This window comes from Paramormyrops kingsleyae, chromosome 1, assembly GCF_048594095.1.
Source record: "Paramormyrops kingsleyae isolate MSU_618 chromosome 1, PKINGS_0.4, whole genome shotgun sequence".
NCBI classification, from domain to species: domain Eukaryota; kingdom Metazoa; phylum Chordata; class Actinopteri; order Osteoglossiformes; family Mormyridae; genus Paramormyrops; species Paramormyrops kingsleyae.
The window spans coordinates 27,918,251-27,944,609 of NC_132797.1; the positions used below are offsets into that span (position 1 = coordinate 27,918,251).

The 26,359-nt window shown below is 40.6% G+C and overlaps 1 protein-coding gene across 1 annotated transcript; it reads right to left on the minus strand.

The window, feature by feature from the left end:
• Positions 1-14: 14 nt before the first annotated feature.
• On the minus strand, positions 15-25,709 carry LOC140591641 (desmoplakin-A-like). The gene is made up of 24 exons (XM_072712882.1): positions 25,400-25,709; positions 21,519-21,612; positions 20,318-20,451; positions 19,824-19,962; positions 17,636-17,761; positions 17,234-17,293; positions 16,975-17,142; positions 15,774-15,878; positions 15,540-15,635; positions 15,275-15,400; positions 14,958-15,110; positions 14,715-14,869; positions 13,795-13,921; positions 13,367-13,553; positions 12,465-12,631; positions 11,807-11,985; positions 10,606-10,744; positions 9,786-9,979; positions 8,996-9,158; positions 7,793-7,876; positions 7,577-7,684; positions 5,833-5,931; positions 4,490-5,629; positions 15-4,107 (listed from the first exon to the last, which is right to left on the minus strand). Exons 1-24 carry the CDS (start codon positions 25,564-25,566, stop codon positions 991-993), a joined length of 7,227 nt encoding a protein of 2,408 aa, XP_072568983.1. The 5' UTR covers positions 25,567-25,709; the 3' UTR covers positions 15-990.
• Positions 25,710-26,359: the final 650 nt, after the last annotated feature.

Below are 26,359 nucleotides of genomic sequence, written 5' to 3' on the forward strand. Positions count from 1 at the left end.
GACAAACACAATGGTAAAATGACAGAAGCACTGTGGGTTTAATGCAAATAATGAATGATAATGAATGATACAAAATGCAAGAACTTTTAGTGCATACAAAAGTGAAAATTCTCCACTGTAATCAAAAGAAACTGCAGACATGCAGTACAATTCCCTTAAATACCCTCTTCCTTTGTAAGGGATTAAGCACTCAAAGCAATATAGAGTATTCTACTGTCCCAAGCATAAGCATCTTAAGTTGCATTATAAGCAGAAGATTATTATTTTTATCAGTAGTAGTAAATACAGGTATCCGTCGCATAACAGCCGATGTTCTTAGCAAATAATATAATATAAAAATAGAGGCACCTGAAAGCAGATGGACATTAAAGTTTGTCACTTAGTGTAACAGGTGCAGAAGCTGTATTTTGACCCACTGTCCCTATATAACTGGTAATACAGCATAAATACAGTAATGTATATGTGATGGATGACTATAACAAGCAGGTATGATAGATATAGTACCTCTATTGTACTATTTCACTACATAAAAAAAACTTACTGTACTGTACAATAATATTTTGCTGCAGCTTCAGGCACCATCTACTATCTCAGCTCCCATTGTTTGCCACCGTGTCATTCTTTTGATTTTTATAGTTCAATTCGTGTCTTATTTTTAAGTGAAATTCAAGTGCAATGTCTTTTTTATAATAATGTATTGTGATTTTATATTCACATTATTATTTTTTGTATTATATGTACATTTCAGTACTGTACTAAATGTCTTGCTTCTCTAACTATCACGATACGCCCAAATTGACTTGCATCTGGTGGTGAGATGTGGTTGCAAGCTGAGGGATACCTGTATTTCTTATCCACACACGAACCTACATCCTTTTCCCTATTTACCTCCCATTGCCCTGTTTAGTGTGTTAATGCTATTTTCCTAAAAGTAAAATTATACTGTATTACTTGTGTTAACCTCAAATTTATATTGCATGCTATTATGTATTAAAATAGAGTGTTGGAGCTGCAGGTGTAACTGCTGCTGAACACTGAGATGTGGTCCATACTGCCCCTACTGGAACAATCCCAAGACTGTGAAAGGGAGCCACTTTGTGATCCAGGAGCAGTGGACATATTGTAGGAGCTGCTGATCCCATTGCTGGACATGGAAGAAGCCTGGAGCATCATCACTCCACTGTTCTCCTCCACAAGACTGTTGTCCAAGGCTTCTTTGTAGGAAATCTTCAGCTTAGACTTAGGGCATGTCAGGTCCTTTGTGTGCTGCTTGATGTCTCGAAGCCTCTGTGCCTCTCTTGCATCCACCCAACCTTTCTGGATGGCATTTTCCAGACTTATCCTCTGACTGAGCTGAGGGTCCACCAATCCACCAGTGACATACTGGTACTCAATGAACCTCTGCCCTGCATCATAGGGCAGCCACATCTCTTTCATTGCCTCTGCTACTGACATCATTCTTTGGGTCTTCACATCCTCAAACCCAGCATAAGCTTTTTGAGCTGGATTCAACCTAGCAGCCATGTCTTCATTGATAAAGCCTTGGTAGACTGCATCTCGCAGTGAAAATCTTCTCCCAGTTGTGGGATTGATGATGCCTCCTGTACAGGCTTGAGCCTCCAGCAGACACTGAGCAGTGACTGAGTCAATTATTCCACGTTGCTGTGCGTCACTGATGCTCAACTTTTCAAGTGTTGCAGAATCAAATATGGCTCCAATAGGAGATTGCTCAGTCATACCATCAGCAGACTTAGAAAGTGCCATAGAGAGACTTGAAACATGTTTAGATGTAGTTGATGAAAATATCTGTGATTGGGTACTCCTTGTAATTCCCTCTGGAATACTACTAATGGAATCTGAAAACAGCCCAGAACCTGCCTTTCTAGTTAGCATATCAGCAAACTCTTTCAGTGTCAGTTTCCTAGATCGATATTTGTCTACAGTAGCCTGGTCAAGGATTCCCTTGCTAAGACAATCCTGAATGTCATACCGCACACCTGTTTTTTTGTCAGTGATAATGAGTCGAGAAGAACCATCAGGTCCTGAGAAGGTCGTCTCCTCCCACTCACATTCCTGGCTCGACAACTCAAGATAGGTTTCATAGTCAATCACATGCTTCTCATAAGCTTCACGCACAGTCATTTCAACCTTCGTGTCAGGGTCAACAATCATCACCCGGCGCTTGCGAAGTTGCTGAGTACCCTTCCATTCCTTCAGCGGAAGCAGGAGAAGCTCTGTTTTTGTGTCAGGGATGCACCTCTGCTTTAGCTGCTGGTAGGTCAGATTTTCTTCAGTGCTTGGATCGAAGAAGCCCCTTGTCTTGTCACTCTCTCTGGAAAGGATATCATTCGTCGCTCTGTCCAAATATCCCTGCCTGTACGCAACATCCACATCAATGCGATGACTATAGGTGGGATCTATTATGCCACCACTTGCAATCTGAGCTTGCAGCAACCTGATTCCATGACCTTTCTGTATAAGGCCCTTCTCAATAGCTTGGAACAGGGAGATTGTTTCATCTGTACGAGGATTTTTGTATCCTGTGACGGCTCTCTCTGCAGAAAGGAGGTTGTCCTTGAACTCTATGCCAACCAGACCTTTTTGCAATGCCTCCTCTACAGTCAGGTACAGATTATTAACAGGATCAATCAAAAAGCCAGAGGCAGCCTGAGCCTCCAGAAGCTCCAAAGTGGTGCCAGACTTGAGGAGGCCTTCCTTCATGGCCTGATAGAATGACAAGGGCCTTTGATTGGCATTGTCATAAATCCCTGCAATGCAGCTGGAGCCACGCAGGTATGACCTGAGTCTGTGCATGACATCCTCCTTTGTTATTTTACCTTGCTTCAGTCCATCCACATCAGATGTTGTAAGCAGGTTAGCATTAACAAGCTGAAGAATTGGAACCTGTTTCCGTAGACCTGGCACTTCTAGGGGTTTATCTATATCGCTAAGGAGGAGGAGGCCAGTGCCAACTTCAGGTTTACTTTTCATCTTTAGATCAACGTAGCACCGTTTCTGCTGGTTAGCCGGATCAATATAGCATTCTGGCCTCATATTCAAAGCCCTGTAAAGATCATCATCTATTAAGCCACGGTCCAGAGCGACATCCTTTGGTAAAAACACGCTCAGGACTGGGTCTAGGATGCCGCCCACGGCTTCTTGTGCTTGCAAAAGACGGAGTGTAGATTCTCTGTCAATTTGCCCCTTCCTCATAGCTTGTCCCACAGACAGCAACTTGCCAGTAAGAGGGTCCTTGAAGCCAGTGCTGGCAGCTTCAGCTGTAATCAATTTGTCCCTGTCTTTTGCATCCACAAGGCCCTTAGCATAAGCCATATCAACAGTCATCTTCTCATTTTGTTTAGGATCAATGATGTAGCCTGTGGCAGCTTGAGCTTCAAGGAGCATGGTGGCACTTTGTGGTGTAAGAAGGTTTTTATTCTTAGCCTCTGTGATTGACATTTTGCCTTGGGGACCTCCAGTGATCCCTGCAATGATTCCAGTGCCTTTCAAGTTGACCTGGATATCAACAGCCACATCTTGGACAGTCTTCTTGCCATTCATCAGCTGGTTAAGTGTGGCATTGTCGATTACTCCACAGTCACAGAGTTGGTAGGCTGTAACTTTTTTACGAACGCCATCAAAAACAAGCATGGAGGGGTCTACAGTCTTCTCTTGCTTAAGCCTCCAAAGTTCCTTTTCCAGGGTTTCCTTTGTTACTTCTTTCTCTGTGGAACTTAGCCTGAGCTTGTACCTTTCATCCAGAGCCTTTAGTTCAGACATAAGCCTTTCATTCTCAGTTTTCAGGGAATTCCTCTCTCTTTCAATGCTATCTTTCACAGCATTACACTTTCTGACTTGATCATCCTTCATCTCATACTGGGTTTTCCAGTAATTAAAATCTTTGCTGATATGAGATTTCTCATCAAGGAGACGTTGCTTCTCTCTCTGTTCAGATTCTAGTGTGGCTTTCATGCGGTTCATCTCATCATCATATCTCTGCACTTTGCTTTTATCCTGTTCCAGCATTTTTATCTTGGCAACCAGGTTTTCTTTTTCTCTTAGCAAGTCATTGTACTGAGTCTGGGAGTCATGCAAAATTTGTGACGTCTGAAAACAAAAAGAAAATATAAATTACTAATATCCTTAAAATGTAGGAGCTATATAGCTCCACTCTAAAATGTAAAGAAAAATACATTTTAGCCAATGTAATGTTGTTTATATCCATTAAAACCATTACTATTACAATTAGTAATTGGTTGTTATATAATAAAAATGATTTTTAAGAAGCTGCACGTAACACAGCAGACAACCTACCCAAAATTAGAAAATAGATCAAATACCACGAAACTCAAAACATTGGTTTCAACTCTTGTAATGAATCCCAGACCATACTCCTTGTGTCACATGTCTGGATTTTCCATTGAAAAACTGATCTGAAAATCCAGACATGCTAATTTGAAATAATAAAAAAAAATTATTGGTAATATACCTCAATGGATTTTTTATGGACCTTTGCCATTTCCATTTTCAACATTGTTTTTTCCTTAGTTAAGTCGTCAATAAGTGTCTTAAGCTCCACAATGCTTTTGCCACTTGACTGAAGCTGGACCTGTAGAGATGCTATCCGGGCAAGAACCTCTTCGCTGCTTTCTTTTGTCATCAGTTCATCTCTCTCCATCTTCATGTTTCTCAGCTCTTCCTCTAGCCTCAAACGCTCTTTTGTTAGATTTTGGGTAAGAGTCTGCAGCCTCCCAATCTCAACAGTATTGTCATTCAGCACCCTGCTCTTCTCCTCGATGGTCCTGTACAGAGTCTCATTACGGACGTTTGCCTCCTTGACTCGGGCTTGTTCCTGCAGGAGCTGGTGTTGAAGAGCCTTCAACTCAGTAGACAGCCTGTCAACCTTCTCCATGGTAGACTTCTGTTCCCTCATGCTCTGGTCCAGGGTATCTTGAAGTCTCCGTAGCTCCTGGTCCTTTCTTCTGTCTGCACTGGTGGTTTCCTCCTGTTGCCGCCTAAGCACAGTAATGGTGCTTGTGTATTCTCTGCAGGACTGTGTCAGCCTGTCCAACTCTGCCTCCAGCCTCTTCCTCCCAGTAGCCTCATCCTGTGTCTCCTTCCTCTGTTTTTGAAGTTCAGCCTCTAATCGATCTACTACTTGCTTAAAATCATGAATTCTGGCCTGGAGATCACCTGAGAGCAGCTCCAACTTGCCCTTTTCACCAGTAAGCCTTTCGCGTTCACGTGTAACCTTGATGAGATCTTGTTCTGTTAATTTCAGCTTGCTGATGATTTCAGCAGAGGCAGCAAGCTTTGCCTGAAGTTCAGTTAGAGCTTGGTTCAGCGTGGCATTTTCTGCCTCCATGGATCTTTTCTTCCTTAATTCATCCTCAACATTTTGTGTCAGCAATGTTACCTGCCTGTTTTTGTCTTGGAGTGTTGTGGTGGTTTCTGTCAGTGATTTTTTTATCTTCTCCAAGATAATCAACTGGTCCTTGGACAGGGTAAGCTCCCGCTCATATCTAGCTAGACTGTCTTCAAGAGACTTGTTTCTGAGATTTCGATCCTCGATGTTCCCTTTCAGAAGTCTCAACTCTTCTTCTAAAAGGTCGATACGGGTGTTTCTGATCTGTATTAAAAAACAAAATCTGTGTTTTATTCATATATACATGGGTCGACCCACAAAAAACCATACACGTTCTTCAAATAATATGTACCATATTATTTCAGGCCTGCCTTGTGATGCTTGTAATCTACTATCTGCTTCGATTGTAATGTTTCTTATGAAAACGTCTACTCAATAAGCAAAATGCAAAATAAACAAAAATGTACCTTCAGCTCTTCCGAGTTCTTTACCATTTCTCCCAAGAACTTGTAGTAGTCACTTGATCGAGTGAGAAGCTCAATGTATCGGGACTGCAGATTTCCCATCTGGGAGGGGGGGGATAGTTTTTTGGTAAAGAACAGGAAATCCACTTAAACAGTTTTATAATAACAAAAAGTTTTATTGCCGCACACATCTACAAAAAACAATGCTTATTCCGTTTCTCTGGCATTTGGTGTCCTACTGAATAAATCACAACATCTGTTTAGTTGGTATTCTTCTGGAATTTCGACGCTTTTCCTTTCATAGTACATTCTGTCTAAAATCCTATGTTGCAAAATACTGTACATAAGATAAATGCAAGTTTTTCATTTTTGCCAGGAATTTCATGTAAGAAATATGCAGCAATACAAGTAAAGGTTGGTGTGTGACTCAGCAGGGTAGGATGAGATCGAAGGGTTGCTAGTTCAAATCCTGGGGGTGATTTCACAGTTAGGCCCCCTCTTAAGTAAAGCTCCTAACCCCCAATTGTTGCAGAGATTGTCTGACCCTGCTTTCTCAAAAATGCATGTCACTTGATTAGGGTTGCCGCGATTAGACGTAGTCAATGACGTTGATGCTGAAAATGCGTAATTAATATTTTAAATCGAAGCATCGTTTTAAAAAAAATTTTTCAATGAAATTGCTATTATGATTTCTAAAAGACTTCAATTCATTATAACAAATGTCTTCCTTTAATATCTCTATTTAATTGTGGGAGTAGTTCCAATTATGACAAAACAAAAAGGTGGTTTTACACTATGCAAAGTTCAATGGCATACTACAGGGGCACTAGCGCTATGCACTAGCGCCTGAAGACCGCCAGAATAAGCAAAACCACCGTGAGTGTTGTCTATTCATGTTAATAAAATTACCATTAGTACGGAGAGCTTTTTAATATTTTTTGTCCTTGTAGCTCATGATTAAAGCCATAAAGTTATCTGCCTGCTATCTTAGAATCTCCACTGAATTAGTGCTTGAGAAAATTTTTGGGCTAAAATCTGGGCTTATTCTACATGGATTGATGGTGCCAGTGTGTGTTCATGTGCATTGGGTTTGCTGGGACCAGTGTTGTTATCATAAACTAAGACTGAAATTAAAACAGACACTGAATAAAAGAAAATATTTTGTGAACTCAATTATAATAATAAAAAAAAGTGTCGGACTTAAATCAACAAAAAGTAGTGCCACACCACCAACATCTGTTTAACTTGTTTATCCACAATTTCTCATCTTTTAAAAGATGTTGTGGTTGCTAAGCTGTCCCTTTTTTCATTGCTACTTAAGTGCTTATTGCTTCCATGATTTACCAAAAAAGTAACAAGTGGTGTGCTCTGCTAACCGAATTTAATAAACGTAAGGATACACTGAATTTATACAAATTACCGTGGGCATAACAGTACACATCTCATTAATGTTTTAGGCATACTAATAATTTGTTTATGGAATTGTTGGCGAAAATAATGTCCGTATAGTGCTGAAAAACCGACATCCATTATCTAAAGCCCTACTATAACATACAGTTTGTTGTTGTCAAAATAAAATTGACATAAAATTAAACGGTCTATTTGATTTTCTGGAGGAAAATTAATCAGTTAGATTAATTGACCAATTGGTAAAATAGTCGATAGATTAATCCATAGAAAAATGGTTAGTGGCAGCCTTACACTTCATACACTGGATCAGGTAAATGCTGATCAAACAGTAACTAACCTCTACAGAGATGCCTGTGGCAGGGGACTGGAGCAGAGTTTGCCGAACAGGGATGTTCAGCAGGGTTTCTAGGCCTGCTCCATATGCGGCCAGCTGTCGCTCATAATCCTGCAAAAAGCACCCCCTACTGGTCAGTGGTGGATTCTGCGCACCTCCCTCAATCAAAATACAAGTTATTAAGTTTGAAATGGATGGGATTATTCGGCCAGTCCCTACCTTAATGGAGACAACACAAGTGTCTGCATCTCGTTGAACGTCTTCTACGGTTGTTCGCTTCCCTTTAATCTCGAAGTTCAGTGCCTGTAAAAGGCACACATGGAGAAAAATTAGCTAATGTCAATACTGGATTAAGAACTGCAAAACTGGTTTTAGTTCACCTTTACACTGTACAGTGATACCTCAGTTCTCGAACTCATTAGATCTCGAATTTCTTAAAAGTCGAACCAACCAGTTAAAAAAAAAATTAGCTAGAACTCGATCTGAATCTCAGAAGTCAAACCATGAACGCCAACCTAAGATAAATTGTACGCCCGGGGAAATGAGTCACGCGGCACATCTCTCAGCGGAAACAAAGGGTAACGCTTCAGTCTCAGCCTGGCATTCGCTGTGATAGCATCCTGCATGTTTACACTAGCTGAATACATATATTTAGACAGTAAAAATACATTTAGACAACGATAGACAGTAACAGTAATTATTATTATATAATAAAATACATTTTAAAATAATGATTTCTTATTAATTATTTTAATAATAATAAACCATTAATACATTTAATTATAATAATATTGTGGTACCGAGCGGGGACGGAAGGGAGACAAAGACGCAGACGTCAGGGTATCGAGGAATGCGGGGTTTAATTACAGGTAAGGCAGGCAGAACGCAGACGGACAATACAATGACCAGACTGGGGAAACAAACTGAAACGCGGACGAAATACAGAGGACTAATGACAACAACCAAAACCAAAGCTGATCACACGAGGTTTCCACATGGGGTTAACGAGGGGGCGTGGCACACGGAAGGAGCGGACGATCGGGGCAGGGCACATTGTTTCTAGTTCATTTTGCGTTTAAATAAAAAAAACATGCTAAAAAAAACATATTTAGATATAATTTTTTGGGGGCGGGAACCAATTAATTGGTTTTCCATTATTTATTATGGGGAAAATTCGATCACAACTGGAACTTTTTAGGATTCGATCCGGAGTTCTGAACGGATGAAATTTGAGTTCTGAGGTACCACTGTATTTTATTTGACTTCAGCCATTTTGAATCACATTCACACTGGACTCCTTCTCTTTTGCTTGCCTACATTATACTTCCACTGTAAACATGTTACAGATCATGACAGAAGCATGCAGGAAGTATGTCACATACTAACAGGCATGGTATTCCACCAGGCAACAGAGTGCAGTACCTTCTGCTGGTTCAGGTTCTCCATTAGAACCTTGACGTCATCTATTTTGGCAGCCTGCAGCCTGTCCTGCCGTTTCCCTGTCTCATCGATCCACTGGTCGAGGGTGGAGCTGGTCTGAATGTAGCGTTGGAGGAGCTGAAGGAACTTCTCCAGGTCCTGTGACCTGGGGTAGCAGTAAAGGGTGCGACTCAGTTAGGGGGTGTGGCCGGGTCTCTTCTGACTGGAGGGTCACCAAACCCTGCTGCTCCTCAGTTGACTCACAGCTCACACAACATTTTTATCAGGAAATCTATTGTATACTTAATGAATCCCAACCAAACATCAAGGTGAAGCACCATATGCAAAATGGACATCAGTAATCATTAAAATATTAAATGTATAAATAAGACAACTGGGAGACAATAAGATGAGGACAGTGGTTCTCAAAATGTTTTACACTGCATACCACCTCAGAGAATATTAGGCTCTCCACATACTGCTATTGTGACTAACATCATAAAAGTAGATACTGCCACATACCACCAGTGGTACACATACCATAGTTTGAGAGCCACTGCACAAGGAAATAATTTTCTCCCATAACCCTGCAAAGTGCATCATCTTCAACACTCTGACAGCAGCTGGAGACAGAACTTCAGAGACACTAAGTCAAGCTGACTAAACACTGGGGGCCATGTTTCCTTTTCTCAAATCCCAGCACACATTCACCCAGTGAGAAGAAAACAATTTTAACAAACTGTGGCACATATGAGCAGCAGAATGAGATTTGGGTGATTGGGACACGCCTTGCCTGTTATCAATCTGGGCCATGATCCGACGCCAGCGGTCATTCATCTGTCCCACCAGCTCAGAATACTTGGACAGGTCCACGTCACACTTGTGAAATGACTGGCTGATCTGGCTGTTGCAGCGAACCACGTTGTTCAGCTCGGTGTCTGTCGCATTCAGCACGTCTCGCTTCTGCTCCAGCTCCATCCTCATTTGCTGCAAATTGCAACAGTGAACATACACACATGAACAGTGTTATCAGTTCCTATATCCTGTTATACCGCGGAGGTTCCTGACCTGAACTCATCCATTAACCTCCTGAGACCCAAGGAAAAAAGTGTCCTTCAATTTTAGGTTATTTGTCTTTGGATGAAATAAGACATCTTACGATTTAGATTTTTTTCAAATTTATTTTTATTTTTAATTTCACAGCATGTCCTCTCTAGTGTACAACAGGAATAAATATGTTTCCGTACATTAGTGAAAAGATAGATGCAAAAACAAAATGTCCACTACAATGGACATAAATGAATGGGTGGGGTCTCAGGAGGTTAAAACTAATTTTTTGAGGCAAAATATGTACTTTAATTAAAGAAAAAACAGCCATCCACCATCCAGCTGCTTCTCCTAGCTAGGTCGTAGGTTAAAAAAAGATACCTCTGTGTACCACCGGTGGTACACATGCCATAGTTTGTGAACCACTGTCATAGCTGATAATTACAAAAGCATATCCATTGAAATCAAAATAAAACCTGAGTGACTGAAACACTGGGGCATGATGCCCAGGTCATGCTGGAAATCCATGGTCAATTCTAGGACTGCACGAGAACCTTCAGTCATACCTTCAGGACACCTAGGTAGTCCTCCACTTGCTTAGGGTGCTGGGAAGTGGTGTCCTTCTCTGTGAGCCGTGCCTCATGCACCTTGATTATGTCCTCTGCCTGCAGCATGCTCTGGAGCAGTGTCCGGAGTGCCTTCAGCCTGAGGTTCGAAAGGAAAAAAACAGCAGACATATGGATAATAAGAGATGTGCTTGCAAGCAAAGATGCTGAATGCAAGTGATCTGATCTGAAACTCAGAAAACAATGATAATCAAAGTTTTTTTTAAAAAAAAGTAATAACAATGGATACGTGGACAAATGAAGAGACCCAAGGTTAATTTGTGATCTGGTCAGAAGAACAGATACAACAAGACCAGGATGGCATGACAAGAAATAAAAAAATATTTGGTATAATATATTAGGGCTGCACAATTTTGGAAAAAGATCAAATTTCACAATGTGATTTTGTTTTAATAAATACTTGGATATTTATAAAAGAAAAATTCAAAGTAAACACATTTCTCACATATTCTTCTATGAGCAATTTAAATAGCAAAAACTAAATGATTATGATCGTCTCAAAGAACGCATACAGAGCTCATGCAAAAGCAGTGGAGGGGAACTTATTTTTTAAACATATACCAGGTAATCTTGAAAAAAGAATATTCATTAAAATTGCAAAGTTTTTTTTTGCTATGACAAACTTGAAAACTGAAACTTAAACCCCTCCTGCTATAATGTCCAAACAGTATGAAGCCATGAAAAAGCCTGATCTGAAACAAGCCGACCTTCGCTGTCCTTGCAGTACTACATGTACAAAATACCCCACCTCGTGGTGTGATGTCATTTAGTGCCAGTACCAGTTTTTACGCCACTGAAAAACCAACACCTTGAAGTACCATACCTTTTTGTCCTTTTCTGAAGTATCAAAAGTACATTTCCTAATGGAAAAGTGCCTTAAGAGATTATAGAAAGGAATCAGGGTTGTTTCTGGGGCACCACTCAAAAAGTCACTTTGGGCCTAACAGACCCCACCTAATGTATGACCGTTAGTGACTAACTGGGGGCTCTGAGGTTTGGGAGCCATGCAAATATTTGGGACCCTTCTGGGTATTTAACATAGACTTGCTTCAATGTAAATACAGGACAGATTTGATGGAGGAGGAAGTTAAAGTGTCCACTAGCAGCAACCAATCCATTAGAGTCAAGCTAATGACCTTACCTGTCCAAGTAAGCAGTGGAGAAGCCTTCCAGGGACCCCAGTTTCTGGTTGATGGCCGTCAGCTCTGTCTGGAGGAACTTGGCCTTATCCGAATCCGTAATGCCCTCTAGCTGCTTCAGGATCTTCTCCTTCAGCCTGAGATATTCATCTCTCATAGTGCCAATCTCACGGTATAGGGTCTAGAAAAGTCGAAATGTGTGAAATTCAGACTGACTTCTAAATATGTGCTTCTTGACAACTACCCCGCCTGCCAGAGAAACAGTCTCTCTGACAGTGTAAACCTTCAGATTAAGAAATATCAATGTCAGATTTTAAAGGGAAACGGCTATTCAATGGGGATGACACAGCACAACACCAGAACAGTGAAAAGGGCACAAACTCACATGCCCTCAGTAGCTCTCCATCATAAACAAGGGTCCAAGATGATCAACTTCTCAACATGGATAGTACATCATGGCCCAATTTTTTTTATTAAAAAATTCAGCTATTTAGCAGTATAAAATTAATTGGGGTTGAATTCAATAATGCCATAGTTATCAACCTTTTTACATTGCGTACCACCCCAAAACATATCAACTCATGTACCACAAGAACCACGGCACTATTGCTAAGCAACAAGGATGGCTGCTCCATGCAAGGTCAGCCTGCCCACACCTACCTCCAGCTGGACAATGCGCTGGGAACACTCCTGAACGCTGTTTTCCCTCAGGGGCACGTGGAGATACTGGGTGAGACCCATCTCAGAGGCCTCCAGCCTCAGCCGCAGGTTGTGCAGCTCCGTCAGAAATGTTGTGTCCTTGACCTCCTCCTTGACCTCCTTACCATCTGTAACAAGGGATGCCGGAAATTGCCATTAGCCTGCTAAGCTAACACCATGACTGCCATGAGTTGTGGGCTCCTTTAAAAAAAACATTTAAATGTTTCTTTAGGAAAACAGGCTCAAAATTTAACTTTAATATACAGTGATGCTGTAAAGGGGTACAAAGTTGAGATGATTCCAAGGGCTTCTGAGTGACAGGGGCCCTAAAAAGTTGGAATATAATTGGATTTCATATCGGAATTCATGTGACTTTTACGTCACTCTCGATCGACGTTCGTCACAATTCTGCACAGGCAGAAGTCACCATATGTCTCCGTCAGAGTGCCAGACATGGAGGAGAGCACAGAAGCTGGCCAGTGGAGGGACAGTGAGGTGCTGGATTTAATAAGTATTTGGGGAGATAAATCTGTTCAGGCAAAACTGGAAGGTTCATATCGTAACCGGGCAGTTTTCGAATCAATAAAGTAACGTCTTTGTTTTTGCGCATGTGGGTCATTGCGTCTGTTGTTTTGTGCGCACGCAGGCCAGTTCAGTATAGTGAACCGTTCACATTGAAATCTGATATTGCCCACATTTAAAACAGTAATGTGAACAGGCAAACAAAAAATCTGATCTGAGCAGGAAGTCAGAATTGAGTATTAAGCCCTGCAGTGTGAACGTAGCCTAAGATTCTGTACAGAAGACCCTGGAGTCCACTAGGGGGAGCCCTATAACCACATTTCATTAGGACACAGGCTTACCATATCCGGGCAGTTGCACAACCAATTTGTTGTAATGTGCTTGGGCACCAGTGTACTGAGTCTCCATGTTCATCTTGTCTTCTTCGCCGAACAACTCGGAGCCCCGGTAGTTGCGCTGGAACTCCTGGTAGTTGGTCTCCAGGCTTCTTATGAGGTTACGGTACTCCTCTGGACGCATCCGTACGAGCTGCAGGGACGGCGGAGCAACATGATGAACAATGTTCCCCCATGGGAGTTGTTTGCCAGTCTGCACCTTTGCTGCCGTTATGCGACACTCAGGTCAACAGGAAATTTAACTAGCTCTAATCAACAAGCTGTCATAGAGATGTATGCATGAGATTCGATGGGCACCCAAATTCCTGCTGGATTTCCTGCTTGTAGAACCAGACAGGAAGTTGTGCTACCCAGATGTTCCCGGTGAGACGTACCATGCTGATGCTCAGTGAGTTGATGCGGCTAATATCAATCAGGCACAACTGCCAGGACATGAGGCTCTTAATGTTGATGAATAGCTGGTTAAACAGGGCCAGGATGGCTTCATAGTACTGTTCGTTCCTATGATGGGCAAAACAAGTCTCCATTTTAGCTCGGGGGTGTGGTCCTCCCTGCTGCTACCCAACCCCTCCCCCACCAGACACATAGCTTTGGAGAAATCGGTCAGCACAACTGCTAATGCTTCCAACTGGGGGAATTACAATCATTCCACAACATTGTAATTGTTCACTATGAATCTTTTCATAGTGTTAATTGTTTCAGTTTTGCACCATATTTGGAATAAATTATTTCAAAATTAAGTTAAATTTAAGAATTAAGAATGTGCAATTATATTTTTATAAAAGTTTGTTTTAGTCTCTCCATTATGCTCTTATTTTCACAAATATGTTATTGATAATCTAAAAAGGTTTCTGATTAGTACAACCACCTGCCCATAAAGTAGTGCTTCTCAAACTTTTTGTTTGGAAACCCCCCCCTCCCAAAAAAGATCGGTCAAGTCTCATTTGAAACAATAAAATTCACTGAGTGGGGGTGACGGTCCTCAGTGATCAAATTTGCTAATGAATTGCTAAAAATAAAATTTCTCAGGGGAAGGGGGTTTGGGATGCCAACAGAAATTTTACTGATTGATTGATTGATTGATTGATTGATTGTTTTTAGTATATTCAGAAAATCATTTTGTGATCACTTGCAATTATTTGTCAACCCTCCAGAAGGTTTTGACCCACAGTTTGAGAACCACTGCCTTAAAGGACCTAAAGATGTCCTCATGACCCCTTTACTAACAGGACACATAGGCTTGGGTTTTGCCTATAGTGGCTAAAACAGAGATTAATGGTTCCTATGGTCTTACTTGTTGGCCAGACCAATGCTGAGTGGGTTGGGGGGAGGCACAAGAAGGCAGACAGATGGGACCAGCATGTCCAGACCCCCTGGACCTGTCACGTGCCATTTGCTGCGCTGGCTGTTGTCCTTCAGGATACCCTCATCACCATTAAGGATCACCTTCTGCAGAGCAAAGTGAAGACCAGCTGAGTGATGGTGTTTGTGCATCTGTGAGGCTGTGCACAAACGTGTACAAGCATGCTTCACTGACCTGGTCCTGCTTGAAGTCACACAGGGCCCTCACAATCACCGGGCTGCTGGTCTTCTCCTCTGCATTTCGTGGCTTCAACCTCACAATGTTTTTGGACTTGTTGACCAGGAGCTGTACCTGTCTCTTGTTCTCTGTCAGCCTCTCCTTTTCCCTCTGAGGATCAGAGGGGTAAAAATCAATGACCAAATCAAGTGGAGCCCCTTGAAGACCAACCCTTCACTCCCTTGGTCGACCAATAATGCTGACCAATAAGGTTTTGATTCCTAAGGTCAAACAAAAAGTTGCATCATGATTTGAACGGGGGAACCATACTCTACCTCCAGGTTCTTCAACAGTTCCTGAAGGGTCTCAAGGGATGTGACCCTGTCGCACATAAATTTCTTACGCATTGTATCATGCTGGTCCTGCAGTTTGCCGTAGGTCTCATTGGCTTCTTTAAAAAACTTTGGAGGAGAAAAGTACATTTTTGATTAATTTATTTTGACTGATACTTCAATAAACGATATGAAGTGATTGGTGGCCAATGTTCCACTAATATGCAAGGTCAACAGCTGAATGGGGGGCAGAGTGCTGGGGGGGTACCTGGCTATAAGATGCATTCTCCTTAAGGTGTACGTTGATACACTTAGTGATCTGAAGGAGCCAGCTCCACTGGGTCTGCAGGGTGTCCATATAAGCCTAAAAACATAAGTAGAGGTATAGCCCAACACCCTTAAAATAATGAGCATAGGAGTCAAACAAAATAAAACAAAACAAAACCACAAAACAAAAGCTTCCATGGGGTTGTTTTGAAAACTCAGAGACCCTTAAGCTTACCTCAATCTTGTCGGATGCTGGGTGACCACTCTGAAGGAGAATGTCTACCTTCTGCTTGAGTTTGTTAAGATCCTTTTCCTTTTCTTCCAAGTCACACATGAGTTTCTAACCAAGTGTAACATGATTCAGAAACACAACCATCACAGTATGGCAAGACAATTTTGAGGTTTAAACATTATATGATACAGTTTCATCCTAAGTGGATTACACTTCCAAGTATAAGCAAGTTTGTGATGCTTGAAAATCCTTGACAAAATATATTAAGTAAAATGAAGACAGGAAGATGAATTTAATTGTTTGTAAAAATCTGCAAATGAAGGCTGACTTTCAGAGATTAAAGAGAAGAGGCAAACATAGTATTCAAGAATATCTACAAGCATTTAATCCTGGAATTAGTTCCAAGATCTAGTTAGCAAGTCTGCAGGCAATGGGAAATATTAATAGAGCAAAAATTCCATAACAATATTCACTGCCCTGGAATAAAACAACCAATAATCTCTGAGATCTTATTGTGGTCTCACCTCAATCCTAGGTAGCTTGTGTATATATGCAAAGACTCTACCCAATGACTGCAGGGCAAGGTTAATAAACAAATATTCTAAATTCTAAACCCCAAAGTAGTATGTGTCAGGGCTGTGAAGTGGGTTTTCCTTCACTACACCTGCAACAAATATGAATTTATGAACAAATTTAGTAGTAATGAATCAGCTGGCCGTAGAGTCAGGTGAAAAAGAAGCCTGCTAGAATATCTTAGGACTAGAACAAAATATCCTAGTTTGACTGACTTCTTCTAAAACTTCCACTTAAAAATCAGTGTTCCGTACTGTAACCTTATTTTCTTGAAGGCTTTTGGGCATTCAATCCAAACACTTCTTACCCTAAGTAAACAACACTCTCCTTACATAACCTAAACAGTTATATACCCAACAGAACCCTTAAACCGGTATGCTTGAAGCTTGTTCCTGCATGTCAGAGTGTAAGAAGCTATTTTAGATACTAGGTGCTTAGAGATTTAGTGGTGTATGGCTCAATGGATTAAGACATTATGGTCGCAATCAGAAGGTTTTTTGTTCAAATCCCATGATTGCCGGAGTGACTGTACCATTGGGCCCTTTAGCAAGGACCATGATCCCCAATTGCTGATTATGACCCTGTTTTCTCATAAAAGCGTCTGCCATAATAATAATGAAATGTTTCTTACTGAGTAGTTCTCCTGTCTCTTGGAGAGGTAGGTATCTATGTTCTTGTCTCCCCAGTCGGACACCAACTCTTCTTCTTCGCGCTCATTCACCCACATGATCTCCCTGGAAATCTCCTCGATGATCGCCTGAAGTTCCCTTAGCTGGTTGGTGCGGTTACAGGACATCCTCTGAATGGAATAGTGTACAGGAGGAGGTTGGTGAGACAGGCAGGCATGTGCTTGCATCAGTGTTTATTAAAACAAAGATGCACAGTCTCACCTGCAAGCTCTCCCACTCCTGCTCCAGCATATTCAGGTTGGCTTTGTCTCTCTTTTGCAACTGAAACGAGAAGGAAATTAGGGTTTGGGGTTTGATCATGATCAATTTATACTGGCAATCAAAAGTTTCTGAACTTTTAAAAAAAATAACTTGAGGCTTTGATTAGTAAAATACCTAGAACCTGTTCAGCAGTGATCACTGTAAAAGGGGCCTATTTCTGTGAGTGTGTGATTCACCCTATTTTTTATTACAAAGGTGGTGTTTGTCATTTATTGCTGTTTTGGTGACATCTGGCTGATCTCTAACAAGGCTTTGTGTTGGCAGAAAGGGGCCATAGCAAGGTGTCTAATTTTTAATCTAATAAAATATTACTATAGCAGACTATTAATATTAGTAATTTACCAGCTCCTCCCTTGCACGGTCCACCTCAGCGCTTCTCTGAATGGAGCTGTGTAATTTGTTCTGGCTGAAGATCTGCTGGTCAATGGCACTGGGGTCATCTCCCCAGGACGAGGTCTCAATCAGCCGCTGCATGGTGGAGGTGGTGGGGGGGTTACATTTGGGTACAAAACCTATAAGGCTTCTGTTTGCATATCACATGTGCTGACATTGACTTACAATTTCCTCCAGGGATGGACATTTTGACAGAACAAGTGTCAGACTCGTAGACAGTAAATTACTGATATCACTGCACTGCAGACAAGTCGGCAAGCTATTTTTTTCTATAGGCAGCTTTACCCCCTTTACTCCTGCAGTTATACTCATGGGGCATCTGGTTTGTGGGACCCTAATTTGCTAAAAATTAATATCTCATAAAATAACCCAACACATCAGAACATTGAAATCCGGTGTCCATTCAGTTCTCTGCCTGAAGACTCCCTGCTATTCTAATGCATATCACCATGTGGTTACAGTTACAGAGGACCCTATTTTTCACCGGAGCAAAGTGAAGTTTTTGCTAGTTTTGTACCAATGCACTGCTCATTTTCATGGCATGCGCGCACATCATCAAGATATGGAATGATTTTGCGCTTGGTTTCTGCTTGTAGGAATGGTGTTTTTTAAAAGAGGCATGGCTGGGCACATTATCGGCATGTTGCTATTTTAAGGCAGCAAAATGAAAACAAAAACCACATCTAAAGTCGGTGGCTCATTGTTAAGCATGATTTAACTGCAGCATTTTAGAAACATGCACGACGGCTGCACGACTCTCATTGTAGACCCAGGTACGCCCTCAAGGTGCACTAATGGGTTTTTGTTTTTTATATAATTTTTATATAATTTTTTTATTTCTATGCATTTTATTATGAAGTACCACTGGTCCTTTCATGTAATCATATTGCTCAAAGAAGCACCACAGGGAATATATATAAGAAGATTGGCCACCAGGCTGCGCATGTATAAGTGTGAAACCTCAAACACGGTTTTGGCCAGTGTTTCACTTTCATTGTCCAACCCGTGCATATTATATATACACAGCTGTGGAAAACATTAAGAGACCACAGCACAATTTTTTTTCCACTCATTTCTCAATTTATGGGTAATTATATATAAACGGTTCTTCTCTGTATCTCATTTATGAAAGGATGACAGGCTTCTTCCTTCCTTTATGGGACTTCAGTCCTGCTTCTAGGAGCCTGATACGAAACTCTCTTAGCAATGCACTTCATGCCTGAACTTAATGTTTCCCATTCCTGCTGAAGGTCACTTGATGTCATCCTATGATACATGAGAAACTGTCGGATAAGTTAACAGTCATCTCTGGCATCAGAAAGCTTCTGCCCATTAGCTGGCTGGTTTCTGGTCATTCCCTGTTTTAGAAATTTGAAATCTGTAAGCAACCTGCTGCTCAGCGTAGCCTTCCGCCAGCAGAAGCACGATTAAACCAGGATTTAGAAATACAGATTTGTTTAAAAAAAAAACAGAGTGGTCTCTTAATTTTTTTAAATGGCTGTATATTACTTCTGTAAATCAATTAGAAAATCAATCATGTTAATCACAATAATAGGTTGTGACTAATCACATGTTTAAAATGGCAGTATTTCCTTGTATTTCTTGGTTTTGATTGTTGAAACCATTCAGTCACATGGTTCCAAATGTGTAAGCTGCTAACGCAATTAGCAACTATGCTTTTGGGAAACGAACCCTTGCTTTGCTTTTATTTTTTTTTCTATTTTGCATCGTAACTTAGCTCCTTGTGTTTCTGAAAGAATATAAGTTGCATCATTTATGTGAATTATGCCAGTGTTTTAGTGCAAAAATTAATATTTTACGTAAAATATTTTATTCTCACCAAATACAAGATATAATATTTAATGCTATTTTACGACATGTATTTTGAGAAACATAATAAGTTAAATAAAACAATTGCTTTGTAGTATAACACACATGAAAATATCTAATTCTTCCCAGCTGGTGTCCCTTGGGAATGTTTATCAAAACAAAAGTGTGGAAAATCGGATAAACCTGAGAATAAATGTGTAAGCAGTTAGACAGCGCCTCCTCCCCTTCCCTGGGATATTTTGTATATAACACACAGATCCATTCTCAGTGGCACAGTGTAGTTTTGTTTAATAGTTGCTGAATGTACCTTCTGTTGCCCAATCCAGGCTATGGCCTCCTGGAAATTACGGCCCGGATCCTCCCGGGTCACAAGGCTCTTCTTGCGTTGGAGTGTCCCACCGATAGCATAGTGGATCCTCTGCATCATTTCTTGGTACTGGTCCAGGCTGTGGGTGGGAAGAAAATCAGATATAAAAATGGGGTAACTCATCCAGTTCACTTTCTGCAATGACTTTTTAATCCATAACGTCGCTGTAAATTAAGTTAACTATGAAGCTTTGACCCTTATCAGGTGTTCTGTATGGGGGGGCACGGTGTTTCAGCATCCATGTGACAGTAGCATTCAAGATTCTTTATTTGTGACATACACAGCTATACAAGTACAATTGGTAGTGAAATGTACCCTGTTTCGGTCTTCAGAATGTGCAATAAAGTTTAGCAAATTAAATTAAAGATAAATATGAAAAGGCTAAGACTAAGGTAATGAAAATATCTCACCCCACGAAAAGCACATGGTCTTACCTCCGAAAGATGACATCGTTGGGCTGTCCCAGGGTCTGCAGCTCCATGGCACATAACTGCAACTCCTGCATCAGGTTGTTGACCATCGAAATGCAGGTCTCAATGTCCATTTTGGCTCGTCCTGAGCCGCCGCTCTGGAAGAAAGGGGGGGGGCAATCCATGCTAAACGTTAAAATCTAGCCTGGGAGGGCAAAATCAGAGGGAAATCAACATTATTGTATATGCAACCAACAATTCCAGCAATTCAGTACCCACTAAGAAAAAACATTAGACTATTGCACTGCACACATTTATCTGTACTATTTTATGTACATAATTAATTATATTGATTGTTTTGTTGTTGACTGACTTACATGTCACCCCAAAGTAAATCCCTTTTATAAAAGTACTTGGGAATAAATAACCATTTTGATTCTGTTTGCTTCCTAATATGTATTTTGGCCACACAAATACACTATATGGACAAAAGTATTGGACACGCCTCTTAATCAATGAATTCAGGTGTTTCATTCAGACCCATTGCCACACGTGTATAAAATTAAGCACCTAGCCATGCAATCAAGTTTATAAACAATTGTCATTCTGGTCATTCTGAAGAGTTCAGGGAATTCAAGTGTGGTACTGTCATGGCATGCCACTTTTGCAATAAGTCAGTTTGCGAAATTTCTACTTTGCTAGATAGTCCACGGTCAACTATAAGTGGTATTATTGTGAAGTGGAAAGTTTTATAAGCAACAGAAACTCAGCCATGAAAGGGGGTGGTCAATCCGTACTATAGGCTAAAATCCAGCCCGGATGGGCAGAATTACAGAAAGTAACCACCTCTATTGTCTATGCAACCAGGAATTCCGTACCCACCAAGAAAAACTATTAGCTTATTGCACTGTGCACTTAAGTACATAATTTATTATATGGACTATCTTAATTGTCCTTGACTGACTTTCATGACACCCCAAAGTAAATCCCATATATATATATATATATATATGAAAGTACTTGACGATAAATAAATGACTCAATTCAGTTTTTTCCTATTATGTATTTCCTCCACACAAGTATGTTCTCATCCTTTGGACTCATACTATGAAATGGATGTCACCAATCCACATCTACACCCCATGTTGTAGGACACATTACTTTAAAATAGAACCAACAGCACAGCCACACACCATAATGCAACACTCAGGTCGCTGGGACTTACAGACTGCAGAAGGTAGTCTGCTTTCTGCAGGTACTCCTGACACTGCGATTGCAGACCGCTGGCCCTCTGAAGAATGATGTTCACCTGAGCAGAACTGTAGGTGCAAAATGTATATGTTGATCCATGTGTAATTGCATTCACAACATGCATGGCTTTCATTTTCACACTGATAGAGGTTTCTCAGCATTCAGCCCTTGATAGTAATGTCAAACTGAAATAAAGCCAGTGTGATTCCATGGGTGCTACAGCACAATTCAGCTTTTTTATCTCATTACTTATTTTCATAATACCTTTTACAAAAAACCCTGGCCTAAACCCAGAACCCTGTTCTATTCTCCCTTCACTGGATTCCAGTTAAGTCTTCGATTGACTACGTAATACTGCTATTAACTTATAAAGCACTGAATGGCATTGCACCAGAATACCTTGGAGATCTACTGGCCTCATACAACCCTCCTCGCTTGCTTCAATGTCAAGGAGCAGGATATCTATTAATACCCAAGGGTAGAAAGAACTATGGCAGGCTGCAGATTATTCCCTTATAGAGCTCCTCAGCTGTGGAATAGTCTTCCATCAGATATGCAAGATTCAGTCTCACTTACAATATTCTAGTCTAGACTAAAAACACTCTTAATTTGTCTAGCTTATACAGTAGGGACTCTAGTTCTCGCTCTAGCTAACTGCTCACTCCCAGTTAGACCTATAGTATGGGATGTAGAGCAGGGTGGGGATCAATGCCATTGGCCTTGGATGAACTGAACTGTCAGTGCTGTCATTCTAGCTTCACACCCCCTTGTGGAATTGGACTGCTAATGTTCAGGGACTCCCCAAGCCTGCGGTCCCACCTGCCTCTCCCTCCTACTTATACTGCCTCTAGTCTCCTCTACGTTAGTTAACAGCACATTTTATTTCCCCTACTCCTCTTGGGGTGTGCTGCCTGGAGACCCCAAATTATCAAGATATCTTGCTTACCCTGCTGCCTGCAACATCTCCACTACCTGTGGTGTCTTTCTGGCCTGCTCGCCCTTCTGCCTTAACGTCTTCCCTGTATGCCCTGCTGCCATTCCACTGTTCGTCCTGCCATCTGAAGCAGCACCAGCACCTGCCTGCCATTACCAGCCTGCCCCCCCGCATTGAGACTCAAATGTTAAAATGTGGACAGTGTGAATTGGGACTTTTGCCATCTTGCTCATTTGACTTTGACTTCCTCTGCTGGCCCCTGGAGGATGGGCTCCCCCTTTGAGTCTGTTTCCTTCCAATGTTTCTGCCTTCTAGGGAGTTTTTCCTTGCCACTGTCACCTCTGGCTTGTTTCCTGGGGGCTTTTGGTGGGGATAATATAAAGCGCTTTGACACAATGTAATGTTGTGAAAACACATTACATTGTGTCAAATTACACAATTACAAATAAAGTTGAACTGAATTGAACTGAACCTTAGCGTATTTGTAAAGGGGTGGTTGGTCATGTACTTTGTTTTTCTTTTTATTTAATGTTATTTAGTTAAAGATATATCTGCACTTCCAAATAAATAAAATTTAAACAATGGCATTTAAGCTACCACATTCTCCAAGAAGCTGGAATACAGCCAGTGGTTCAAATGACATGTGCAAGGGGGTTGCCCAACTGAATAATTAAAAATATAAGTATTTATTTTTCTTTTAAAGTTAAAATATAATCAAAATAATTGTCTATTTATTTTTTCTTTTAAAACGAAAATAAAAAGATGTTACTGATATGTGAAGTCAGTAGATGACAGCATTACTTAATTACAAATAACCAAGAAAAAACATATTTGCATTTGCTCATTTTAAAAATACAATAGTTTTAGTTTATCTAATGATAATACTGCACACAATTATCACACACAGATTTAGGGAGATGTTCTGGTGGTTTTGTTTCTGTGAGAACAAAGGTGCACAAATATTTACTGTCACCAAAAGTGAAAACAATATTATTGCTAAAATTTGAGGATACATATTAAACACAGCAGCATTTAAATATAACCATTCTGGTAAATGCAAACATATGCCGTATATCGGATCTTCAGTGGACCTGTAGCATTTTAACTGTGAAGCACAACATGGGACAATGATTTTTTTTTTCATATCTTCACAAATAATGCATTTTATTTATTCAGCATTCCACGAATTCCTCAATTATCTAGTTTTTCATTACTTTGCTTACTTTTTGAATGAAAACAATTATTGTATTACTACCCTATTAATGCACAACATAGGTCAAACATTCTGAATTCTCTAAGGCAGGGGTGGGAACCTGTTCCATGGAGGGCCAGTGTGGGTGCAGGTTTTTGAGATGACCTCTCAATCAGCCAATAACTGTGGGTCCCCAGGACTGGAGTTGAGAACCACTGCTTTATTACTGGTTCCCCACCCCTGCTCTTAGGAATTAAACAGGAATCTTTGTTCAGGGCAAAGTGAAATGGAAGAGATGTAAGAGATCTGTTCATCTGTCAATGATGAAAAAAGTCACCACTTGGTGTTCACAATGCAACCCACCTGTGTGCAAGTATCACAGCAACAAATACTCTGTTGTAATATGTTCTGAATGCATGCAATAAGAAAAAAAAATAAAGCAATAGAAGTAGATGCTACTAGGTACTTTCACACTGCAAGAACCTTTTTCAGGAACTTGTGGAACCAGGAACTTCTGTTGCGTTCCCACCACAGGTACTTGGCCAGACCATAGGTCCTCAGTAGTAGTTCCTGAATCTTTTTTTTATCCCTACTCCGGAGTAGGTACAGTGGAGCAGAATTTGAGCAGATGGACTTATTTTTGTATCGCAACAATATTAACTGAATTAATTGAATACCTTTGTTGCTTGCGTCTCCATATTCCTGCATCGGAAAATTCGATTGCTAACCAATGTACTTTTGTCTAATATCACTGTTGCCATTAGAGAAACTTCCCAGTGCTTATTAGCTGGATAATGTTTCTTCGTTTTTTTATTCTGTGGAAATTGAAAGCTCAATCTGCTGGCCAGATTTAATAATAAATTATAAACATGTCACGGGCTGTATAAATAAAATATAAATAAAATGTTGTGCCCTATTTTAAACCAATACATGACACATTTTGTCCCTAATTTTTGGACTGCAGTGCAATCAATCCCCCCAGCAAACAACTTCATCTTCCATTGTTTTGGGGTGGTGGTGCAGTTTCCTATGAAAATTACATGGGAAGTTCAACCTACAACCAACCATTTCTTGCAGTTCCCATGCTTAATTAGCATAAAGGTCACAGTTCCTGTTGGGCAGTGGGAAAGCGACAAACACAAGTGGCCAGGAACTACAAAAGCCCGGGTCGAGATGGCCCAGGAACTTCCTGAACATTGGTGGAAAAGCGCCTACTGTCGTTAGCATATTAGTTAGGAAGAGAAAGTTATGAATTCACTGTTATAAAGAGAAAGTGACAAATTTTCAATCAGTCACTGTGTCCAAATTAGTGCAAAAATAATTGACACAATTTCGATTAGAGTCTACACACCGTACAATTGACTATAAACGTAATAGGTCATCTTTGACCTATGCCTGCAAATTTGAGGTAGAGATAAAAAAATGTTTAAAAAGTAAGAAAAGAAAATGAACATAATGATATTCAACAATGAAAAACAATGCTATTAATTTCTGCAAACTTATAAAATTATATAAATTTATTTCAATTATAAGGCAATGAAAACATCTGGCTATGTCTTAAATGATATCGAAAATGAATTTGGTTCATTTTTGACCTATGTTGTGCATAATAAGGTTTTGATATCCTGTGCATCAGAGGGTTAAAGATAATCAATGATTACAAGTGTGGAATTGAAATATTTTAAACACAGCCTGTTAAATAATCAGAAAAGTGTTTTTACATACTCACCCTCCTGACACAGTCTTAGTTACAGTATATGTGCCATAGTTCTCCATTAAGTCCGCACCATATCCATTACCCGAGGTTATCTCCCCGCGCCCAAAAGGATAGCCGGAGATGTCACCGGTTCTCTTCTCCAAGGTATGGAGTTTAATCTGTGAATCGTACACACTCATTTTAATCCGAGTCAGAAAAAATAAAGAAAAACAAATGACAGGAGAGCAGATCAAACCAGGATGTCTGTGCTATAAGGTTAGCTGCAAGCTATTCATCCGACTGTGAATCTCTCTGTCCCAGCACACAGAGGACTGAGGTATCGACAAGGAAGGATTCCGTTTTTGGCAAAGTGTAACCACACCTATGGTGGCACCTTAAACTATTAACTTGTTCCCTTTTTTACCGCCATGTCCACACCTAAAAACTTCCTAAGGCATTATCACGTTAGGGGGAGTGTTGTGTGTCTGTTTAAGGGAGGTTGGAATACAATACCCCAATTCTCATAGCCAAATGGACTCCTCTTCGAATTATTCACGACGCTTGTTATTCTGGGTGGTAAAATAGCAAGCAATGTCAAAATAGCAAACCATGTCGAGACAGGAAAACAAGTCATTGTGGCATGGGTGATGGTGTACAAAAATACATTACAATTCACCATGCCTTTGGCTTGGGTTTGCCCATGGGTTTATCTGTTTGTTTGTAAAGGTGAAGTGTTGCATGGAAAATGTTACAAAAACGTTTCCTTGGCAAGGCACAAATAAACAATTTAGTGCATGTACCAGAGTTTGATCTGAACAATTCTTCACAAAGTACCTAATTTATTAACTTTGGCTGTTCCAGCATTTTATAGCCAGGAATAGATTTACAGCTTTGAAAAGGAACTTTGCATCCTTTGTCACTTGCTTGTCGTTTTGCTAATGAACTGAATAATTCGATATGTGAGCCGTTTGAAAATTCTTAGATCTGGCTCAC